The sequence below is a fragment of the Melitaea cinxia genome, chromosome 11 (genome assembly GCF_905220565.1).
Source record: "Melitaea cinxia chromosome 11, ilMelCinx1.1, whole genome shotgun sequence".
Taxonomy (NCBI): domain Eukaryota; kingdom Metazoa; phylum Arthropoda; class Insecta; order Lepidoptera; family Nymphalidae; genus Melitaea; species Melitaea cinxia.
The window spans coordinates 3,935,389-3,955,653 of record NC_059404.1 but is presented as its reverse complement, the minus strand read 5'-3'; the positions used below and the strand labels follow the sequence as shown (position 1 = coordinate 3,955,653).

The following is a 20,265-nucleotide window of genomic DNA, read 5'->3' as shown; positions in this document are numbered from 1 at the left end:
GGATTTTACAGTCTGAACCGTAATGTATCACTTGAATGATCCTTTGGTTGAATGAATGCAAAAAATAATATTAAAAAAAAACTTAAAAAGTTCTATCTTTTGACAGAACCTTTTAATAAAACATTAAATTATTAAAATACATCGTATAAAAATTGATGTACCAACTGAAACTTTTACTGAGATTGTTTTTTTACCTACTACGTTTTGTACCGTTAAGAAATGTCAACTGTAGCATATTGTACAAACCTTAGGTTTTCTTTTGTTACTTATAATTATAAATTTCTACATATTGTTTCTTTTTTTGATAATTAAATAAATAAATTAGATTGTACATATTACAACTAATAAAATAAGTAAAGTATTTATTTATTTATGTTGTTTATGATTATGTTGTTATTTTTGTGAATGATACTCACGACTATAAATATTGGTAAAAGAAAAAACAAAAAGAAAAAATAGTAATGTTAGGAAATATAATTATTTCGATATAGTTTAGTTAGTTAAATATACTGTCTCGTATTTTTATCGCTTATAATATTATAATTACTATAATTAGTATTATTTATTTCTAAAAAGATACAGCATTGACAATATCAGTATTCATTCCTTATTTAAAAACAGGTGGTAAGTATTTTGCAGCAGGCGTCACAGGTCTTTGACTAACCATGCCTGAAGAAGTAATTACAGGTGGCAAATATTCTTGATTAGGTGTTTGCTGTATGGTTCCTGACGACGTTTCAGTCACTTTAGTTTGGGTATTTTGATTATTCGAAATTTGAGAACCAGTATTAGGAACCAGATAAAATGAATTAGGTGTAGATACAGGAGCAATAGACGTTTGCGTTCCGACATTCACTGACGGTGCAATATACCCCCCGGTTTGCGTGACTGTAACTGACGGTGTTTTCTGCTGCGTAGAAACTGATGTTGAAGGTGGAATGTATGAATCCGAAGGCCTTAAACTAATATTTCCAGATCCGGCTTGAGTGTTGGATGTTACACTACCGTCTACGTTTCCTCTACCTATATTTGTAGGTGGTAAATATTCTGGTGCTTTTGTTGAACCGCTAGTTGTAGATAATACAGAATTTAAACCCGAGGTAGACGCAGTATAACTAGTTGAACCGGTATTGGTATTAGTTTGTAATCCTGTATTTTGTATCTGATAGTTGTACCTTCCAGATCCTGAAACAGCTATAGACGTACCACCTCCAGTGTAATCTGATACCGTGTTTTGTGCTGCACTGCCATAATTATATCCTGCTGAACCACCTGATGTCACTGTAGAAGCTGAGCCCGAGCCGGAGTAGCCAATGTTATAATTACTAGGATCAGCAGTGCCTGTTGTTCCAGTTACAGTATTTTTCGCGGCAGCATCGTAGTTATACCCAGTTGCACCAGATGTGGCTGTTGAGGTTGCTCCTGTAGTACCCGTTTTTGAGTATCCATTGCTTGTGCTGCCACCGGCTGGTACTGGATATGCATAGTACATTTGTTGTGCTGAGATCCTGTCAACAGTTGTGGCTTGAGTCGAAGTTGAACCAACAGTAGTTTGGGAAGGCAAATCGAAAGATAAAGATGGACGATCGTAAACATACCCAGCCTGACGACGTATTCTAATTGTATTTACTCCAATTGCAGCATTAGAAGGAAAGAGGAGAGACGTCACCCCTACAAAAAATAAATGGATTAATAGAAAAACAAATTGACGGCATGTTTCCATTTTGAAACAAACACTCACTAATGGCGCATGCTTAGTCGATTTCTAAATTTATAAATTTTGTCATAAAACTACTTTGTGACGTTACGAAACATGCGCCCTTAACCCTAGATTTGCTTTTGCTTTTCTGATGCGTACATATTCACTATTATTTAATATACAATACTACAAAAATAGCTCTGATTTCATCTATACATTGTATATCTGTAATGTCTTGTAAAGACTTTACGTTCAATAAGTCTCCTTAATATTCAAAAGTCAAAACCTAAAGGTTTTTTCCAGTAGATATATTATTTATACAAATAAATAAAATTGGAGCGTGTTTGTAATATTAAAATAACCGCTTTATACTAAATGCATATGGATGTATATACGGAACATTTTGTCTGTCTGTCTGTTTGTTCCGCCTAATCTCTGAAACGGCTGGACCGATTTTAACGGGACTTTCACTGGCAGATAGCTGATGTAGCAAGGAGTAACTTAGGCTACTTTTATTTTATAAATTTATTTATTTTAAAATTCTGCGAACTGAACTTAAATTCCATGCGGACGAAGTCGCGGGCACAGCTAGTAGATACTAAGAGGCTTTTAAAATAAAACAATTAAATCCTGTCGATTTCGTATTATAAAGAAAGTCTTTGTCGTTAGTAAGAGTATCTACTTTGAAATCAACCAACACATTCTATAATTTTATTATGTTTTAAGATAAAAGACAGTAAAGTATGTGCAAGGGACACAGTTCACACAGTCCCAAGAAAGATACGATCGCAATAACGGCGGCAAAACATTTAAGGGTTTATTTACAAGGAAACCCATCTTGCGGTTTTTATAAATTACAATAAAATATAATTATATTTGGTTTGTATAATTTGTACTATGACTACTTATCTAACAATTGCTTCAGAACTTGTTTACTTTCAACTATGTCAAGGTATTTTATTAATTCAACAGTGAGCGGAATTATATAAGTACAGATACATTTTATTACTTGTCGATGTATTGATGTCGAGTCGGTTATTTTTTCGTTCCCAAACAAATATGGCATAATTTTAGGTTAAAGCGGAATAACCAATAACGTAGTAATTACAAGCACTAACATCTAATATTTAATTACATTTTAATCCTGTATATTGTTAAACTATGATTAATTTTTAATCAACTTCAAAAAAGGAGGAGGCTACTCAATTCGACCGTATACACACACACACACACACACATATATATATACACACATATATATATACACACATATATATATATATATATATATATATATATATATATTTTTTTTTTTTTTTTTTTTTTTTTTTTTTAATGTAGGTATGTTCGGGGATAGCTTCGTCGTTTATGATCCGATTTTGATAATTCTTTTTTAGTTGGAAAGGAGATATTCGAAGTGTGGTACCATGATAAAGAAACCAGGATCTGATGATGGGATCCCAGAGAAATCGTGGGAAACTTTCAAAAATCGAAGTGATGACTAGTACGTTTGTTCATTTTTTTCGTCTACTTACGTTGTTACCTGTCGACGTAACTGAAGTCGGTTAGTTTAGTTAGTTTTATTTTACGAGCAAACACAATTATTTTACATGTAGTAAGTAATTCTTGCATTCTTAAATATTTCTTTAGATAAAATACGAGAGGTCCAAAATATGACACCAAGGGCAAGTGATTGTACTAGTTATGTTTCGTCGTGACTCTTAGACACTCGTACTGTGTGTAGTGTTTATTAAGGTAAGTACGATATTTTTTGCTGTCGTAGATGAGTTTTTAATATTGGTTAATTTATTTAAATTAATTGCTAGATAACGTAACGTTTTTATAGTTTATGTATTAAAATACAGAGCTATCTTTTAATAGTTAGGTATTTCATGGCTGACTTCAGCCTAATACAGTCCACTGCTAGATATAGGCCTCCACAAGTTCGCTCCAAAAATGGAATGAACTCATGTGATTTGCCCATAGTCACCACGCTGGGCAGGCGGGTTGGTGACCGCAGGGCTGGCTTTGTCACACCGAAGACGCTGCAGCCCGTTTTCGGCCTGTGTATTTCATAGCTATTTGTTTGAAATTAATACTTTTCAGTCAACATAGTTTCTCCAACTGACAGATAACAGTAATTTAAAGAAATAAGTCACCGAAATATATGTACCCGCATATGTGTACGTTCTTTTAATTTGCGTTCGTTATTGTCTGAACAAGGAAAATTTAAAAAACATCTCAATATATTTACAAACAGAAATAGCGGTCCGAAGGGCGCCGGTTCAGCTACTTATTATTTAAAAAAATTGCTGACAATGGTGCTCAAACTATACGCTGTATCAGATGGCCCGCCATCGTTATCCGTCAGACAAGCTTTAAAATATTTAGACGTCCCCTTCGAACTGATAAATGTTGATTATGGCAGAGGTGAGCACATGACTCCGGAATATGCACAGGTAAGGTATAAATTTTACTAAATTTAATAGACAGCTGTTAGTAACAGACATAGACAGCTGTTTGCGGTGGGAAGGTCTCATATTACCTAAGTTATTTTGACAAATACTTAAAGGAGCGCATTACAATGATGTAACTTTTTCTTCGATGAAAGTTCAATGTACCCAGATACAAACGTGTGTGTTAGAACCTGATTTTTAATAACTACATATACTTGCATATAATTGCAAGTCGGTTTTTTTCGCTTGCGAGAAAAAACAATTATATATACATCAAAATTATGTACTTAGATTATTTATTTTTTCTTAGTATTAATCTATATAATAATATACGTGAAGCAAAAACTTTGTACCCCTTTTTATGGAAATTGCGCGGGCGGCGGAGTATGAAGCACACTTATAGTTTATATAGAGACTGTACTAGAGAGAGTACTACAGAATACTAATTTTGTTTTTATTAAATAAATTAAAAAAAAAAAAAAACATTACGAACACTACCATGTATTTGACACACACTCTTTTGTTTATTATTACAGAAGTGCAGTCTTTGACAACGAAACGTCAATAATATTCAAACTTATAATTTATATTATTATTCATGGTGGAATTTCGACCACTTGGCGACCACTAGTAAATTTTTTATGTATCATGTCATTTTAACTATTTATCTTTTGTTTTCAGATGAATCCCCAAAAAGAAATTCCTGTGTTAGACGATGAAGGTTTTTTTCTAAGCGAAAGCAATGCTATATTGCAATATATTTGCGACAGTTATAAGCCAACTTCAGATCTATACCCGCAGGATCCTAAATTACGGTTAAAACACTTCTATCTTACTATAATAATAATTTTTATTAAAAGTTCGCAGGGGACTATCTAACATACTAAACAAATATAAAATTGCGATCTTTTTGTCCAGATTTAGGCCGTTTATATCTGATGTACCTACTGACCGATTAGGATTCTTCGACACTACTAACCTAATGACCTGACCTAATGACCACCTAATAGCATTGCTACGTAAAATCTGTGGATTATTTAATACTTATTATTGTTGTGTCCCAAATATCGCTCAAGTAATATTATTATATTAATATAGCCATAATAGCTGATCCTAATAGTCAATATTTATATTCAATTTTTCATACATTTATGCAGCAGTTGCGCCGCGTTGGCGCAACGGTTACAGCCATGGATTGTATCTGTTGCGCTGGCGGTTTCAGGTTCGATCCCCGCACATGACAAACATTTGTAGTGGCCATACAGGTGTTTGCCGTGGTCTGGGTGTTTGTGCAGTCCTTGTGGGTCTCCCCACCGTGCCTCGGAGAGCACGTTAAGCCGTCGGTCCCGGTTGTTATCATGTACACCTGATAGCGATCGTGACTTATAGTAGGGAATATATCTGCCAACCCGCATTGGAGCAGCGTCGTGGATTAAGCTCTGATCCTTCTCCTACATGGGGAAAGAGGCTTATGCTCAGTAGTGGGATATTACAGGCTGAAACGTTATGCAGCAGAATTTTTTCTTGCCATTTCTCACAAAATAAAACCGTAAACAGCTTAATTTATTAATCACCACTTGCTTTTTAGTATTTAGTTAGATTATATTTTGAAATTTTGATGTTTTTGATGCATATCTGCTGCCAAGCTAATAAATAATTGTAAACATTGTTTTAGGGCGATCGTGAATCATCGACTTTGTTTCAATCTTTCAACATATTATGCTAATATATCTGCATACACGGTAAGAGTTAGTAATACAATATAATTACTATCTTATTGCTACATCTTCATCTTATTGTTTTCATACATTTGTGACGGGTAAAATGTTTGTCACTAAGACATTTTTAGTCACATCACGGAAAAACCGTTCAGTTAGAAATCAAGCACTTTCACTGTTTTGAGTTACGTTCAATGACCTATAAATATATTTATCTTATTACTGTTTGTTTACACGTGACGAGAACTTTAAATTTACCTATAACGTATAGGTATATTTGTAAAACTTAAAAACAACTTTATAATGAAACTACTTTTCCGAATTTTATCGCGATTTATTAGTTTTTTGTTATTTAGGTTTTATATGCCCGACATTTCGGATACTTTACAGTAACCATGATCACATGGTCCTCTCGTTGTTTCATTAAAAGGTGTTTCAAAATAATTAGTGAAATTAGCGTAAACGTTTAAAAACAATGTTAAAAACAACTTGTTAAAACGTTTATCTAAATATATTAACGTATCAGTTCTTTTCCTCGTGTAATATAGGTTATTTTGAGTTACTTCCTTAATCTCTATATGATGTTTAAGGATAGATGCCTTTACTCTTTTATTATTTCTATTACGTACTTAGATGGCGCCGATATTTTTCGACTATAAACGTACAGATTTAGGACTCAAGAAAGTTACAATGGCTCTGGAAGTTTTTGAAACGTATTTAAAGAAGTTGGGAACAAGTCACGTGGCCTCTAATCATCTAACGATTGCAGATTTTCCTCTTTTTAATTCTACTATGACTTTGGAAGCCATTAACTATGATTTCAGTAAATACACAAAGGTACATTTCATTTAATTTTATTGTAGTCATTTTATAACATTATTATATAATATCATTAAACTTATTTTATATTTTTCCAGATTTATAACTGGTATAATAATTTTAAGAAAAATTATCCCGAATTATGGAAAATTTCCAAGGACGCTATGACTGAAATCCAGTATTTCGCAGAGAATCCTCCTGATTTGTCCAATCTTAACCATCCTATTCATCCGATTCGTAAAATAAATAAATAATGTAATATTGGATTCATTTCAACAATTTTTTATTTAAGAAACGCATCTCTTCATGTATCCCAAACATGAATTAGTGCAGCAATCTTTATGATTCATACACTGAAAAAAAAATCAGTCATTAGATACATCAAAATTTAAGACTTATAAATCACATAACAACCTTAATAATTTATTTAATAGTCATCTTGATATTTAAAATAAAGTGTATTTTGCTGTTTATTTTTTTTTTTAAATAGTTGTATGAGGCAAAGGATATGTCTTTGTCAAGTCAACGCTATCGTATCGAAGGTATGCAAATTATTTCACATATATATGTATACAAATAGTTGTATTTGCCAACTTTACAGATAGACTTAAATGATTAAAATTTAAACTACAATAAACATTTTAAATTTTGCAAAATAGAACCCAAACTTACAAATTGGCCTATCTCTGCACATTTTTTGTTGACTGTGACTTCTAGGGGTACTTCTTGCTCTAAGCCGAGTTTATTGTCCAGGACTTCATCTTTTGGCACTTGTATTTCTCTCGTAAAAACACCTTGTTCACTTCTTCCTTTAATGAGAAATCCATTTGAAAACTCAGTGACGCATACAAAACATATAAACAGAAATATTAAGCTTGTGCGAGCCATTTTGTGTAGCAATTTGTGTAAGACACTGATAGCGGTTACCGACTGATGCAGGGTGGACTGGCGACAGTCAATATATGTGCTTCAAATACTGTTATACACCCGCATGCATTGATTTGATGTTCACAGATATTATGTTGGACTCCGTTACAAATATTCCACACTACAGGATGGTATTCTTTGTTTTGTTATTGTTTCTTGTAGCAAAAAAAAAATTGAACAATGAAAAAGTTTCAAGTTTTTGTTTTGATATTTTATTTTGCTAAATGCTTAACTTGAAAACTTTTTAGCTGGCTTAAAAAGAAAATAAGTTTTCAACTCCACATATTTTAGGTATTTGTATTGCGCGATAACTTCGCTTATTATTTCTAAACCGTAAATAATTTTTAATTACTTTTTAACCTATTTTAGTTTTATATAGATATAAATGTATTATTTAAGATGAACTTAATTATTTAGGTTACCAAATCGGAGATTATTGAAGACATTTTATTACGAAAATTTCTAATTTGGTTATAAATTTTATATCAACAAACCCTTATTATTTTTTATCATTGGTGAATTACTTATTATCTCTAGATAATCTACTAAACTCTTAATGTACATAGGTACTAATAATAATATGCTACAACTATTTTAACACACTAAACACCAACCTTTAGATGGACTTAAAAACTAATGGAAAATCCATTAACCTTGCCTACATTAACAAATCATTTTCCTTATATATTGGTGCCATGTCTAATAGATTGTTTGACATTATTAGTTTTCGCACTGCAATGACCGAATTATATTTACTAAAGCCGATTGAAGCTGCTGTTAACGGGTTCGATTTTGTGCTATATGGACTGTAATGATGAATATGATGTCCAAAATAAACCAAAAAATGCATCCAAACAATGCTGTCTAAAGTCACTATTTCACGCGGACGAAGTCGCGGGCACAGCTAGTTACTAATAATTTTAGCTCTATGAAAAGCACCTATTAAAGTAATACCGTTAATATTAATAGTAGATCTTAAAGAATACATACATACTTTTGTTACACGAATTCTAGTTGTTTTTTCCCTTCTAATCTTTAGAGTTTGTTATTGTAGTTTAAGATAAAAAATTTCCATTCTGTCCAAAAATTTAATAACAAGATAAAGCGTTAACATGCATATAGTAAAAAGTTATTGTATTGACATGTATACATATTTCCCGAAAACCCGTAAATGTGTCTAAATAAACGCAATTAATTAGATAGTAATTGTGCGCTGTAAGTATAGTATGCTAGTACTGCTCCGATTTCTAAGTCCGTTATCCGATAAATACACTATATCCAAAAGTAGGGTGAACTTAGTGTTTATTTTTTAATTTTAATTTTGGAATGGGTTGAATGAGAGCGGTTCTAGAGGCTAAAAAAATTTGCAGATGCATCAACTACTAGTTATATCAAAACCTTTGGGAATTTCAATAAATTATGAAGCGTGTTTCAGCTAGTTCATCTACTAATTTATATCCTTATTTAAAATTACTCATTTAAAATTAGTAACTAAATAAGGATATTAATCTCAACTAAAATTACGATTAGATAATATAACAACATAACAGAGATAAAACTAATCAAGTTCTTTTGTCAAGTGGGTAGAAAAATAAGTATTTCACTACAATCAATAAATATTTTGCTGTTTTAAACTACTATACCTACTATTACTATAAGTAGCACTACGTAGGTACCTACTACCTGCGTAATATGTTTTCTAAAAGGCAAAATTTTATTGCACATACGTAACCATTTTCTCCCCCTATAGAATTAACTCCAATAAAGTCAAACGAATCGGTGTCATACCAAATATTTATAAATAACTGTAACTTGTAATAAATGTATTTCAAACAAGATAATACTATAAAAATCGTAATAACAGGATGAAGACAAAGTGCGGTAAGCGATCCAAGATGGTGACGAAGATGGTGACTCATCGGTTGTTTCTTTAAATATTTATGCATTTATTTATTTTTTCAAGTGTTCTAAGTTTTATTTATACAAAATAGTATACATATTTTCAATTCACAACTTAAGAACTAAAATATTTACAGATAGTTTTGGTATAAATAATGTCCGCGTGGAATTGTGCCAAGAATACTGGCAGCATTTCCTCGTTGAATCGCTATGCCGATTCTCTGGGCACAAAATGCACCAGCCCTCTTGTCACCAGTGGAGGCAATAAGGCGAGGTGTTATTTCATTTAAAAAATTTTTAGCACTGCTACTCCAAGGTCCAAGCGTTTCGACTGCAAACGGCACAAAGATGTAATTTGGAATTAGTGACGAATATTTGTGCCGTTTAGTCGTTTCAGCTTTTTCCGCTGCGGCTCCCGCTTTTAAGGCTGTTTCCCTGACATGAGACGAAGCAAGTGTGTCAACGCAGGTTGCGTCCCACAAAAGCGCCCGTCCCCTTTCCCAGGGAACCAACGTCAATCCATCAGGTCTCTTACCATCATTGCGACTAATTCCAGTTGGCTCGATAAGAGCAGGAACGTCGATGGTGGCAAGAGCTCTTTTTATGGTATCGTTTAGGGAACCGTGGCGGGAAAACCTACCTGAACTCTTGTTACAGGAAAGGCCGTGTAGTCCGAAAGAATCGACCTCTTTTCCGCACGGACATCTGTGTTCAAAGCACAGTGGAGCTCCCAACCGGAGACCGAGAGCAATTCTAAAACTTTCATTGTCTAAAAGTGTCCCAAGATTTTTTGACGGCATTGCGTGTAACCAGTGACCTGACTCTTTATTTGACACAGCTAGAAAGCCTGGCACGGTTTTTGTCACTTGTAAGATTTTGCGTCAAACTTATATGAGTATTGTGAACTATCGGTATATCCCAAAGTTTTTGTTTTGTACGTCCTTCGGGATATCGCCATTAGGACACATTAACTTCCAGTTTTCTATTGCATCTGTAGCATCTGTAATTTGGACTGATTTAGATTTTAAGATGTCAGAACATAAACCCTTGATACTATGCGCAGAAGCAAGAAACGCAGGAAGAGCGACACTAGAAATTTTTCTCACGCCGATGCCACCACCTGTTATTGGTAAAGTAGCTTGGGTCCATGAATTTTCATCAAAAGATAAATTTAGAATTTTTTCTAATGAATTTTTTAAAGTGGCATCATGTTTTTCGGTCATTCCAGGAAATTTCCAAATTGGGCTTGCGCGTAAAATATACATTAATTTTGGGACAAATAGACAATATTTTAATATAGTGTAGGCAATATGAGAATTTAGATCGCCAAATTTGTCAGTGTTTTCAACAAACATTTTAATTTTATTATCCAAAATTGGCTGTATGCCTTCATCAAAAAGTGGTGCACCTAGAAGACAAAGTGTACTTCTTTGAAGTATTTTTAAATTAGGAGCAATTTTATTAAATAATTCCGTTGCCAAATTAATTTTGGAAAGTGATAGAATATCTGTAAAAAAATTTTCACATTTCGAAAAATTTAATTTGAGACCAATTTTATCAAACTCGTTTTTAATTTTGATTAAGTCTTCAACGACATCGTCCACTTTATCTCCTATGGTTCTATCATCTAGGTACCATATGTTCAATTTTGATTTTAAATTTGAGATACATTTGTGGATACCTAGACTAAAAAGAGCCGAACCTAGTGGGTCTCCTTGCTGAACGCCGACATTAGAAAAAATTGTATTTTCGCCAAAAAGTAGTTCAGATGGTGAACTGTAACATTACCAAACATAAGGATAAATTTCAGGAAGATAGATCTGATCATGGTTTCTGCTCCAGAATTTGTTTTTAGATTTGGACAGTGTCCCGCGGTGGGTTTTCTCGTACCATAATTTTATATGTACCTGTCTTATAATTTACGCCCTCCTAAACTAAAATTCAACAGTAAAATGGCATTTTAGACTTACATAATATAACAGGTCACTAAAGAGATCAATATATAAAAAATCAACTGTTCTTAGTTTGCGCATTCATGACATTTAAGTGAACATATCTCTTGCACGAAATACAGAGTCATATATCTAATACTAGGTCTGTTTTGCATATAAAACAATACCAACGGTTATCGAACTTTAGCCCTTCATTCAAATCATCTTTACTGCTATCAGCGTCAGGAATTACACCATCTTCAGATTCCGTAAATTTATTTTGTAGTTTTCTCTTTTTTAGTTTCTCTTTCGTTGATTTTTTTTTGACTGTTGCATATTTATTACGACCATCTGCAGACGTTATTTTTCGCCTATTTTCCTGAAAAATAGCAGCCACAGACAGGCCCTCCACATCTGTATCTTCCAGTACGGCCGGTCACCGTGGGAGAGTCCGGCCATAACCCTCCAAAGAAATACAGACAAAACTGAATTGAGATAGCAAAAGACGAAAGACTTTTAGCAGTCTTTGGAGGAGGCTTTTACCCGAAGGGGGTCTCCACATAATTTATATACATAGTAGATAGTTGCTAAATGAAAAAAAAAGATACTAATGAACTGTATGAAAATTTGTAAAAGGCAATCGCAAAATGGCAATATACTAAAAAAAAAAATAGTATATAATGAAATTTATTGTAAATTTACGTAACTGAGCTATAACTATAATTATAATTGATTTGTAAAAGTAGTGATAGTTAGTATGATATTGTTATTGCTTTGCTTGTTAGTTGTAACTGGAATCGATGGTTGGTAAAAATTGCTATTAATATGTATGATTGTATAAAAACAAAAAAAAAAATAAAACATAAAAACATGCACTGATTGAATATATTGATTAATTGTATGAGAAATTGTAAAAACCAAATGTCATATTTATTTGCTACAAAATATTATTAAAAAGATAGGTAGTATTAATATTTCTATAGTATAACTTTTTGTTAATGTATACAACTGTTTGGTAATTATTTATAATTGTTTGGTAAAATAATGATAGTTAGCATGATATTATATATTATTATTTGCAAATATGAATTGATTGAATGTATTGATTGGTTGTATAAGTAATAATGAAAAATCAAATTTATTATTTATAGCTACAATGATTATGATAATTTGATATTTTTACTGATTCTTCCAGTATTATTTATATTTAAATAATTCGGACTAAGTAATTCGGACATGTATGGAATAAATAAAGCTTTGTTGTTATTATTATTATCCTGAAAATTTTTTTTTTTTTCCTTAAACTTTTTCCCTTATAACCAGAGTTCTTCTTTCAGTAGAAGTTACCAGTCAAAGATACCTCGATTTCTCGCTTGCTAAAACTACACCACATCTTGTCGCATGTGTACATATTATCCCTACTAATGTTATAAATGTGAGTGTAAGTTTGCTTGTGACGCTTTCACGTGAAAACTACTTAACCGATCATCGTGAAATTTTATATAATCTTGGAGGTATTAAAAGTAACATATGATACTTTTTATTTAAAAAAAATCAATGCTAGTGAAGCCGCGGGTAAAAGCTAATGTTATATAATAGAATAATAAGTTTTCTGCAAAACTTACCCGAGGGGCAATTGAACCACTGATCATGTCTCCCGCACAAATCATGGTTCATGTCTCCCTAACCTAACCTTCCTCAATTTAGCGTGTAATTACAGAAAAAATGTGAAATCATAATATTGAATACACTGCGATCCTAAAACTACATTAATTCAGTAATTCAAATGATTAGAAAGTCTTTGCTTACTTTTATATTTGTCGGAGGAATGTTAAAGTATTAAAAATCTTTTTTCTTGCTAGAAATCATCAAAAACTTCTTTCTTTCACCTACTATCAAAGCAGCATAATGGTCGGCAATATGGCATAGTGAAAGAATGAGTTAATCGAGGTGCGACCTGATAGCAAACTGAATATCCCATATATTTAAATGATTTAATCGAACTGGAGCATCTCTCCTATCAAAGTTTTATATTTTTAAAGCTCTGTACGAAGTATGTGTATGTGCTTGTTGTATATGGGTCTCATTATTTCTCCTTTTTAACGTTTACATTAACAAGATTGAATCAATACAAAAAAAAGGTTTCTGAATTTTATACCTCACAGAATTTGACCCTTCTATGATTTTGATCCAATATGATAGTACTTAGGCGTCCTATGAGTACTATTATATTGATTAAACTTCAAGACGCCGCTATTTTTCTACTACGAACGAATTATGAATATAAAGAAGTTAGGAACAAGTCACGTGGCCTCCGATCATCTTTATGATTGCAGATTTTCCTCTTTTTAGTTCCACCGTGACTTTGGAAGCTATAAAGTTTGATTTCAGTAAATACACAAGGGTTTTTTTATTTCACTTTATTGTATTAACTGAGTAAAATTATTATATAATAAATATAACTTAACCTATTTTTGTATTATTCTACATTTATATTTGGTGCGAAAAATAAACAATATTTACCAATCCCTTCTGACTTATCCAATCTTAGCCTTCCACCCAATTCGTAAAATAATGAAATAGTATAAATGTTTGATTCATTTCAAACAAATTTATTTAAGAACTGCATCTATGAATTGTGGGCGAACATTGCTTACTGCAGCATACTAAATTGCTCTGACACTGAAAAAGAAATATCAGTCATTAGATGCACCGAAAATTAATACAAAGAATACACATAATAATTTCAATAATATTATTGAATACTCATTCTTATATTTATAGAAATAGAAAGTGTATTTTTCCGTTCCGTTTTATTTCACATGCACCTAAGTATGAAAAAGGTATTTTAATGTATAAAAAAAATATAGGGCGTGTCTCTGCAGGGGTGGCTCTTGCCCATGTAGCCCGGGCGCAATTAGTACCGTTGCGGCCTGATGACAGTTCCGCACATCTTCGGCTGACCCTTTTGTTCTTTTATATTTTACGCCCTTGCCTTGGGCTTTCTGCATCCGTAACACCAAGTACCTACCTGATGCCCCCTACCGTAAAGTAAATTTACCCCTGTGTCTCTGCCAAGACAGTGCACATCATATCGAAGGAATGTAAATTTCTTCTTAGATAAGTATATGTGTTCTAGGAAGTTTAACATCAAAGTATAAATAAGGCTCAACCAATTGCTATATATAGGTAGCTGATAGATTTAAATGACTAAAACATAAACTACGACACACATTTATGAATTTGCAAATAAAACACAAACTTACAGGTATTCCTTTCTGTGCACATTTAGTTGTAAGTAGTGCACCAATGATGAACCCACTTGTAATCTCGGCGACGCACACAAAACAGATAAGGAGAAGTATTAAGCTTGTGCGAGACATCATTTTGTGTAGCAATTTGCGTAAAGACTGTGAAGCACTGTAATGGCTAGCGACTGATGCAGGGTGTAGTGGCGACAGTCAATATATACACCCGCATAAACGCATTATTTTAATGTTTACAGATATTATGGACGCTATTCTTTGTCTTATCATATTAAAAATGAAATATAATGTGATATTTATATCTTGTAGCAAAAAAATTAACACTGAAAAAGTAACAAGTTTTTGTATCTTTTATTTTGATAATTTCATATTTTACTGCGCATTTAAAACTGTATTAAGAAAAATAACAATATTCTTAATTAAAAACCTTTATTTTATTTACAATGATTTATAAAAATATATAATAGCTAGCGAATGATATAATAATAATAGCAAACTGCAATAATAATAAAAGTCACCACGTAGACTATATATTAGACACTGTATAGCCATAATATATAGACTATACATAGACATCCCATCCAATCCAGTACTGTGTGACTACGGTACTAAAGAAAATAGCCACCCCCTCTCTTCCCGTGGGTGTCGTAAGAGGCGACTAGGGGATAACACAGTTCCATAGCCCGTTTGACTAGCCCGTTGGCGCAGTTTGTAGTGACCCTGCTTTCTGCTCCGAGGGTTGTGGGTTCGATTCCCACCCCGAGTCTGGGTGTAATATAAATATTTATTTATATATTTATATATGTATTATTTATAAGTATGTTTATCGAAAAAAAAAATATGTAGCTATATACCAGTCGGCTGTAACCTATAACACAAGCATTAAGTTGCTTACTTTAGGAACAGACGACCGTGTGTGTATTGTGCAAATATTTATTTATTTATTTATTTATAGCTACCACCTTGAAACTTAATAATAATTGTGTTTGCTAGCAAACGAAAAAAACCGACTTCAATAACATCGACGCGTTATCAAAGATTACTCAAAAAGTAGTTATCAGATCTCCATAAAATTTATATGTGACCACATGATAAACATTAGCTTTCGATTAAATTAAAAATTAATTAAATTATCAAAATCGGTACACCCAGTAAAAAGTTATCGCAGATTTTCGAGAGTTTCCCTCAATTTCTCTGAGATCCCATTATCAGATCCTGGTTTCCTTATCATGGTACTAAACTAGAGATATCCCCTTTCTAACAAAAAAGAATTATCAAAATCGGTACATCCAGTAGAAAGTTATGCGGTATAATACAACGTAGGTCGACGAAAAAAGCGTCAAGTAAAATCGCTTATTAGATATAACTCGAAAAGTAGTTGTTAGATCTCAAATAAATTTAAATGGGACCAAATGACACACACCACCTTTCGATCAAAAGAAAATTTGTCGAAATCGCTCCACCCTGACTGGGTGTTCTGAAGTAACATACATAAAAAATAAAAAATAAAATACAGTCGAATTGAGAATCTCCTCCTTTTTTGGAGGTCGGTTAAAAATCCGACCGATGGCGGGATAACCATCCAAATGCTGACTTTGAAATACACAGGCCGAAGACGGGCAGGAGCGACTTCGGTGCGACAAAGCCAACCCTGCGGTCACCAACCCGCCTGCCCAGCGTGGTGAGTATGGGCAAAACACATGAGTTCACGTTATTTTTTGAGTAAACTTGTGGAGGCCTATGTCCAGCTGTGGACTGTGATAGGCTAAAGTGAAGTGTGTGTGTGAAGTGAATGTCAAAAGTTAGTAATAAATATTTATGGTTTAAAAAAAATTAAGATGCTATTGCAAATACCTAAAAGACGTCAAATGGAAATCTTCTTCCTTTTCTGGCTAATTTGAAAGATTTAAATTAAAGCAATTATTAAAATAAAAGGTACAAAATCGCGAAACTTTTTCAGTGCTAACTTTTTTGCTACAAAATATAAATATCACATTATTTTTTATTTTTAATGTGATAAGACAAAGAATAGCGTCCATAATATTTGTAAATATTATTATAAAGCATTTTTGTGGGTATATATTGACCATCACCACTTCACTCTGCATCAGTCGCTAGCCACTGTCCAGAGCTTCACGCAAAGTGCTACACAAAATGATGTCTCGAACAAGCTTAATACTTCTCCTTATCTGTTTTGTGTGCGTCACTGAGATAACGAATGGGTACATCATTGATGTACCACCTAGATGTGCAGAGAATGGAAAACCTGTAAGTTTGTGTTTTATTTGCAAATTTGGAAATTTGTATCATAGTTAAAGTTTTAATCATTTCAATCTATCAGTATATATTGCAATGCGTTGAACCTTTTTTAGACCTTGATGATAAACGTGCGGCATTGTCATACATACATAGAAGAATAAGAATGACTGTTAAATAATATTATTGAAATTATTATGTTTATTCTTAATCTTAATTTTTGGTGTATCTAATGACTGATATTTCTTCTTCAGTGTCGGAGCAATTCAGCGTGCTGCAGTGATAAATGTTTGCCCAACCCGATTCATAGATGCAGTTCTTAAATAGTTTTGTTTGAAATGAACAATAATATTTCATTATTTTACGAATTGATTGCAAGGGTTAAGATTGGCTAAATAAGGATTACCGAACTATTTTTTAACCGACTTCAAAAAAAGGAGGAGGTTACTCAAATCGACCGTATATATATTTTATTATGTATGTTCTACCAATTATAAATCTGTTATAATAAAAAAACAAATTAGATCATATTATATAATATACAGTTTAACTCTATATATAGTTTTATTGAAATTAAAATTAAAAGCTTCCAAAGTCACAGTGGAGTTAAAAAAAGGAAAATATGTAATCGCAAAGATGATCAAAGGCTACGTGACTCGTTTTCAACTTCCTATGTACGTTTCAAAAACTTCAAGTGCCTTTTTAACTTTATGGAAATGAAATGAAAACATTTATTCTGCAATAAGTTAGAAACCTAACGAATATCACAAAATGTCTCTCGGATCTTACACCTTCATCGGAGGTCATCTTAGATATAGCTGACATTGAAGTACTTGATAATGTGGTACTTGAACTTCTTAAGCGTTTAGTCTTGAGTAAATCAGCAGGACCTGATCATATTCCTCCATTATTTATAGTTTCTTGTGCAAAAAGATTAAAGACCCCGTTAGTATTATTGTTCAGACTGTCATTGGAGTTCGGTATAGTGCCTGATATTTGGAAATCTGCATTCGTAACGCTAATACATAAGAAAGGTCCAAAAAATATAGTGAAAAACTACAGACCGATTTCTAAATTGTGTTTTTTTGCTTAGGTTTTCGAAAGAGTCATGCACAAACAAGTATATGCTCATATCAAGAGTATTTCTAAATGAACAAAACATGGTTTCGTTAAGAATAAATCAACTACTTCTAATCTTCTTCTATGTAGTGATTTTTTAACAGGACATAAGTCTAAAGGTTACAATCATTACAGCCTATCACAGTCCACTGCTGGACATAGGCCTCCATAAGTTTACGCCAAAAATAGCGTGAACTCATGTGTTTTGCCCATAGTCACCACGCTGGGCAGGCGGGTTGGTGACCGCGGTGCTGGCTTTGTCGCACCGAAGACGCTGCTGCCCGTCTTCGGCCTGTGTATTTCAAAGCTAGCAGTTGGATGGTTATCCCGCCACCGGTCGGCTTTTTAAGTTCCAATGTGGTAGTGGAACTGTGTTATCCCTTAGTCGCCTCTTACGACACCCACGGGAAGAGAGGGGGTGGCTAAATTTTTTAGTACCGTAGCCACACAGTACAAAGTAGATGTAATCTACACAGATTACAGTAAGGCATTTGATAGAATTGATCATAAAATGCTATTGCGTAAGCTGTAGATGGTTGGTATCCGAGGAAATCTATACAGGTGGTTTTCGTCATATATTACAAATAGATGTCAAACAGTGGTTCTTAACTGATACACGTCATCATCGTTGTTTATATGCTCGGGTATCCCTTAGGGCTCGATTCTGGGCTCTCTATTATTTAATATAGTCATAAATTATATTTCACATTGTTTTAATCATTCTAAGATTCTTTTATATATTTTTTTAATAATAATAGTAATGCTTTATTCATACAAATATTTATATACAATAATGAGTTCCCTGGTTCTTGTGATAGGCAAAGCCTGTGCCACAATGAACCAGTGTGCTCTTCCATTATTTATTTCTAAAGCAAATTTTACACAAGAGAACTTAATTAAATATATTACCTTTAAGCAAATTAGACATAATTAAATAATAAAAAAATAAAAATAAAAAATAAAATAGTACGGGATAAGGAGGATATGTGTGCATATCTATGTGTGTATATATAGACGACATGAAAATTTTCTGTCCTATTCGCACTCAATGAGATGCATATTGTTTGCAACTTGACCTTCAGACATTTGAGGCATACTGTCAGCTTAAATGACTACTAGTTCCACCGTGACTTTGGAAGCTATAAAGTTTGATTTCAGTAAATACACAAGGGTTTTTTTATTTCACTTTATTGTATTAACTGTGTAAAATTATTATATAATAAATAAAACTTAACCTATTTTTGTATTATTCTACATTTATATTTGGTGCGAAAAATAAACAATATTTACCAATCCCTTCTGACTTATCCAATCTTAAGCCTTCCACCCAATTCGTAAAATAATGAAATAGTATAATGTTTGATTCATTTCAAACAAATTTATTTAAGAACTGCATCTATTAATTGTGGGCAAACATTGCTTACTGCAGCATACTGAATTGCTCTGACACTGAAAAAGAAATATCAGTCATTAGATGCACCGAAATTTAATACAAAGAATACACATAATAATTTCAATAATATTATTGAATTGTCATTCTTATATTTATAGAAATAGAAAGTGTATTTTTCCGTTCCGTTTTAGTTTCACATGCACCTAAGTATGAAAAAGGTATTTTCATACATAAAAAAAATACAGGGCGTGTCTCTGCAGGGGAGGCTCTTCCTCATGTAGCCCGGGCGCAATTAGTACCGTTGCGGCCTGATGACAGTTCCGCACATCTTCGGCTGACCCTTTTTTTCTTTTATATATTACGCCCTTGCCTTGGGCTTTCGGCACCCGTAACACCAAGTACGTGGTGCCTCCTACCGTAAAGTAAATTTACCCCTGTGTACCCCTGCCAAGACAGTGTTATCATATCGAAGGAATATAAATTTCTTCTTAGACAAGTATATGTGTTCTAGGAAATAAACTTCCATTCCAACTAAATCAAAGTATAAATAAGGCTCAACCAATTGCTATATATAGGTAGCTGATAGATTTAAATGACTAAAACATAAACTACGCCACACATTTATACATTTGCAAATAAAACACAAACTTACAGGTTTTCCTTTCAGTCCACATTTAGTTCTAGGTGGTACATCAATGATGTGTCCATTTGTAATCTCGGCGACGCACACAAAACAGATAAGGAGTAGTATTAAGGTTGTGCGAGACATCATTTTGTGTAGC

The 20,265-nt window shown here is 33.0% G+C and overlaps 2 protein-coding genes and 1 long non-coding RNA gene across 3 annotated transcripts; 1 reads left to right on the top strand and 2 right to left on the bottom strand.

The window, feature by feature from the left end:
* Window positions 1-607: 607 nt before the first annotated feature.
* On the bottom strand, window positions 608-1,492 carry LOC123658008 (protein rtoA-like). Its single transcript, XM_045593488.1, has one exon. The coding sequence runs from the start codon at window positions 1,490-1,492 to the stop codon at window positions 608-610; it is 885 nt and encodes a 294-aa protein (XP_045449444.1).
* A 1,904-nt stretch (window positions 1,493-3,396) lies between these two features.
* On the top strand, window positions 3,397-6,962 carry LOC123657541 (glutathione S-transferase 1-1). Its single transcript, XM_045593065.1, has 6 exons — window positions 3,397-3,454; window positions 3,960-4,158; window positions 4,837-4,970; window positions 5,831-5,897; window positions 6,507-6,710; window positions 6,791-6,962. Exons 2-6 carry the CDS (start codon window positions 4,018-4,020, stop codon window positions 6,944-6,946), a joined length of 702 nt encoding a protein of 233 aa, XP_045449021.1. The 5' UTR covers window positions 3,397-3,454; window positions 3,960-4,017; the 3' UTR covers window positions 6,947-6,962.
* A 6,958-nt stretch (window positions 6,963-13,920) lies between these two features.
* On the bottom strand, window positions 13,921-14,899 carry LOC123658078. The gene is made up of 2 exons (XR_006743824.1): window positions 14,716-14,899; window positions 13,921-14,131 (listed from the first exon to the last, which is right to left on the bottom strand). It is a non-coding gene; the product is annotated as an uncharacterized LOC123658078 (long non-coding RNA).
* Between the last annotated feature and the right edge of the window lie 5,366 nt (window positions 14,900-20,265).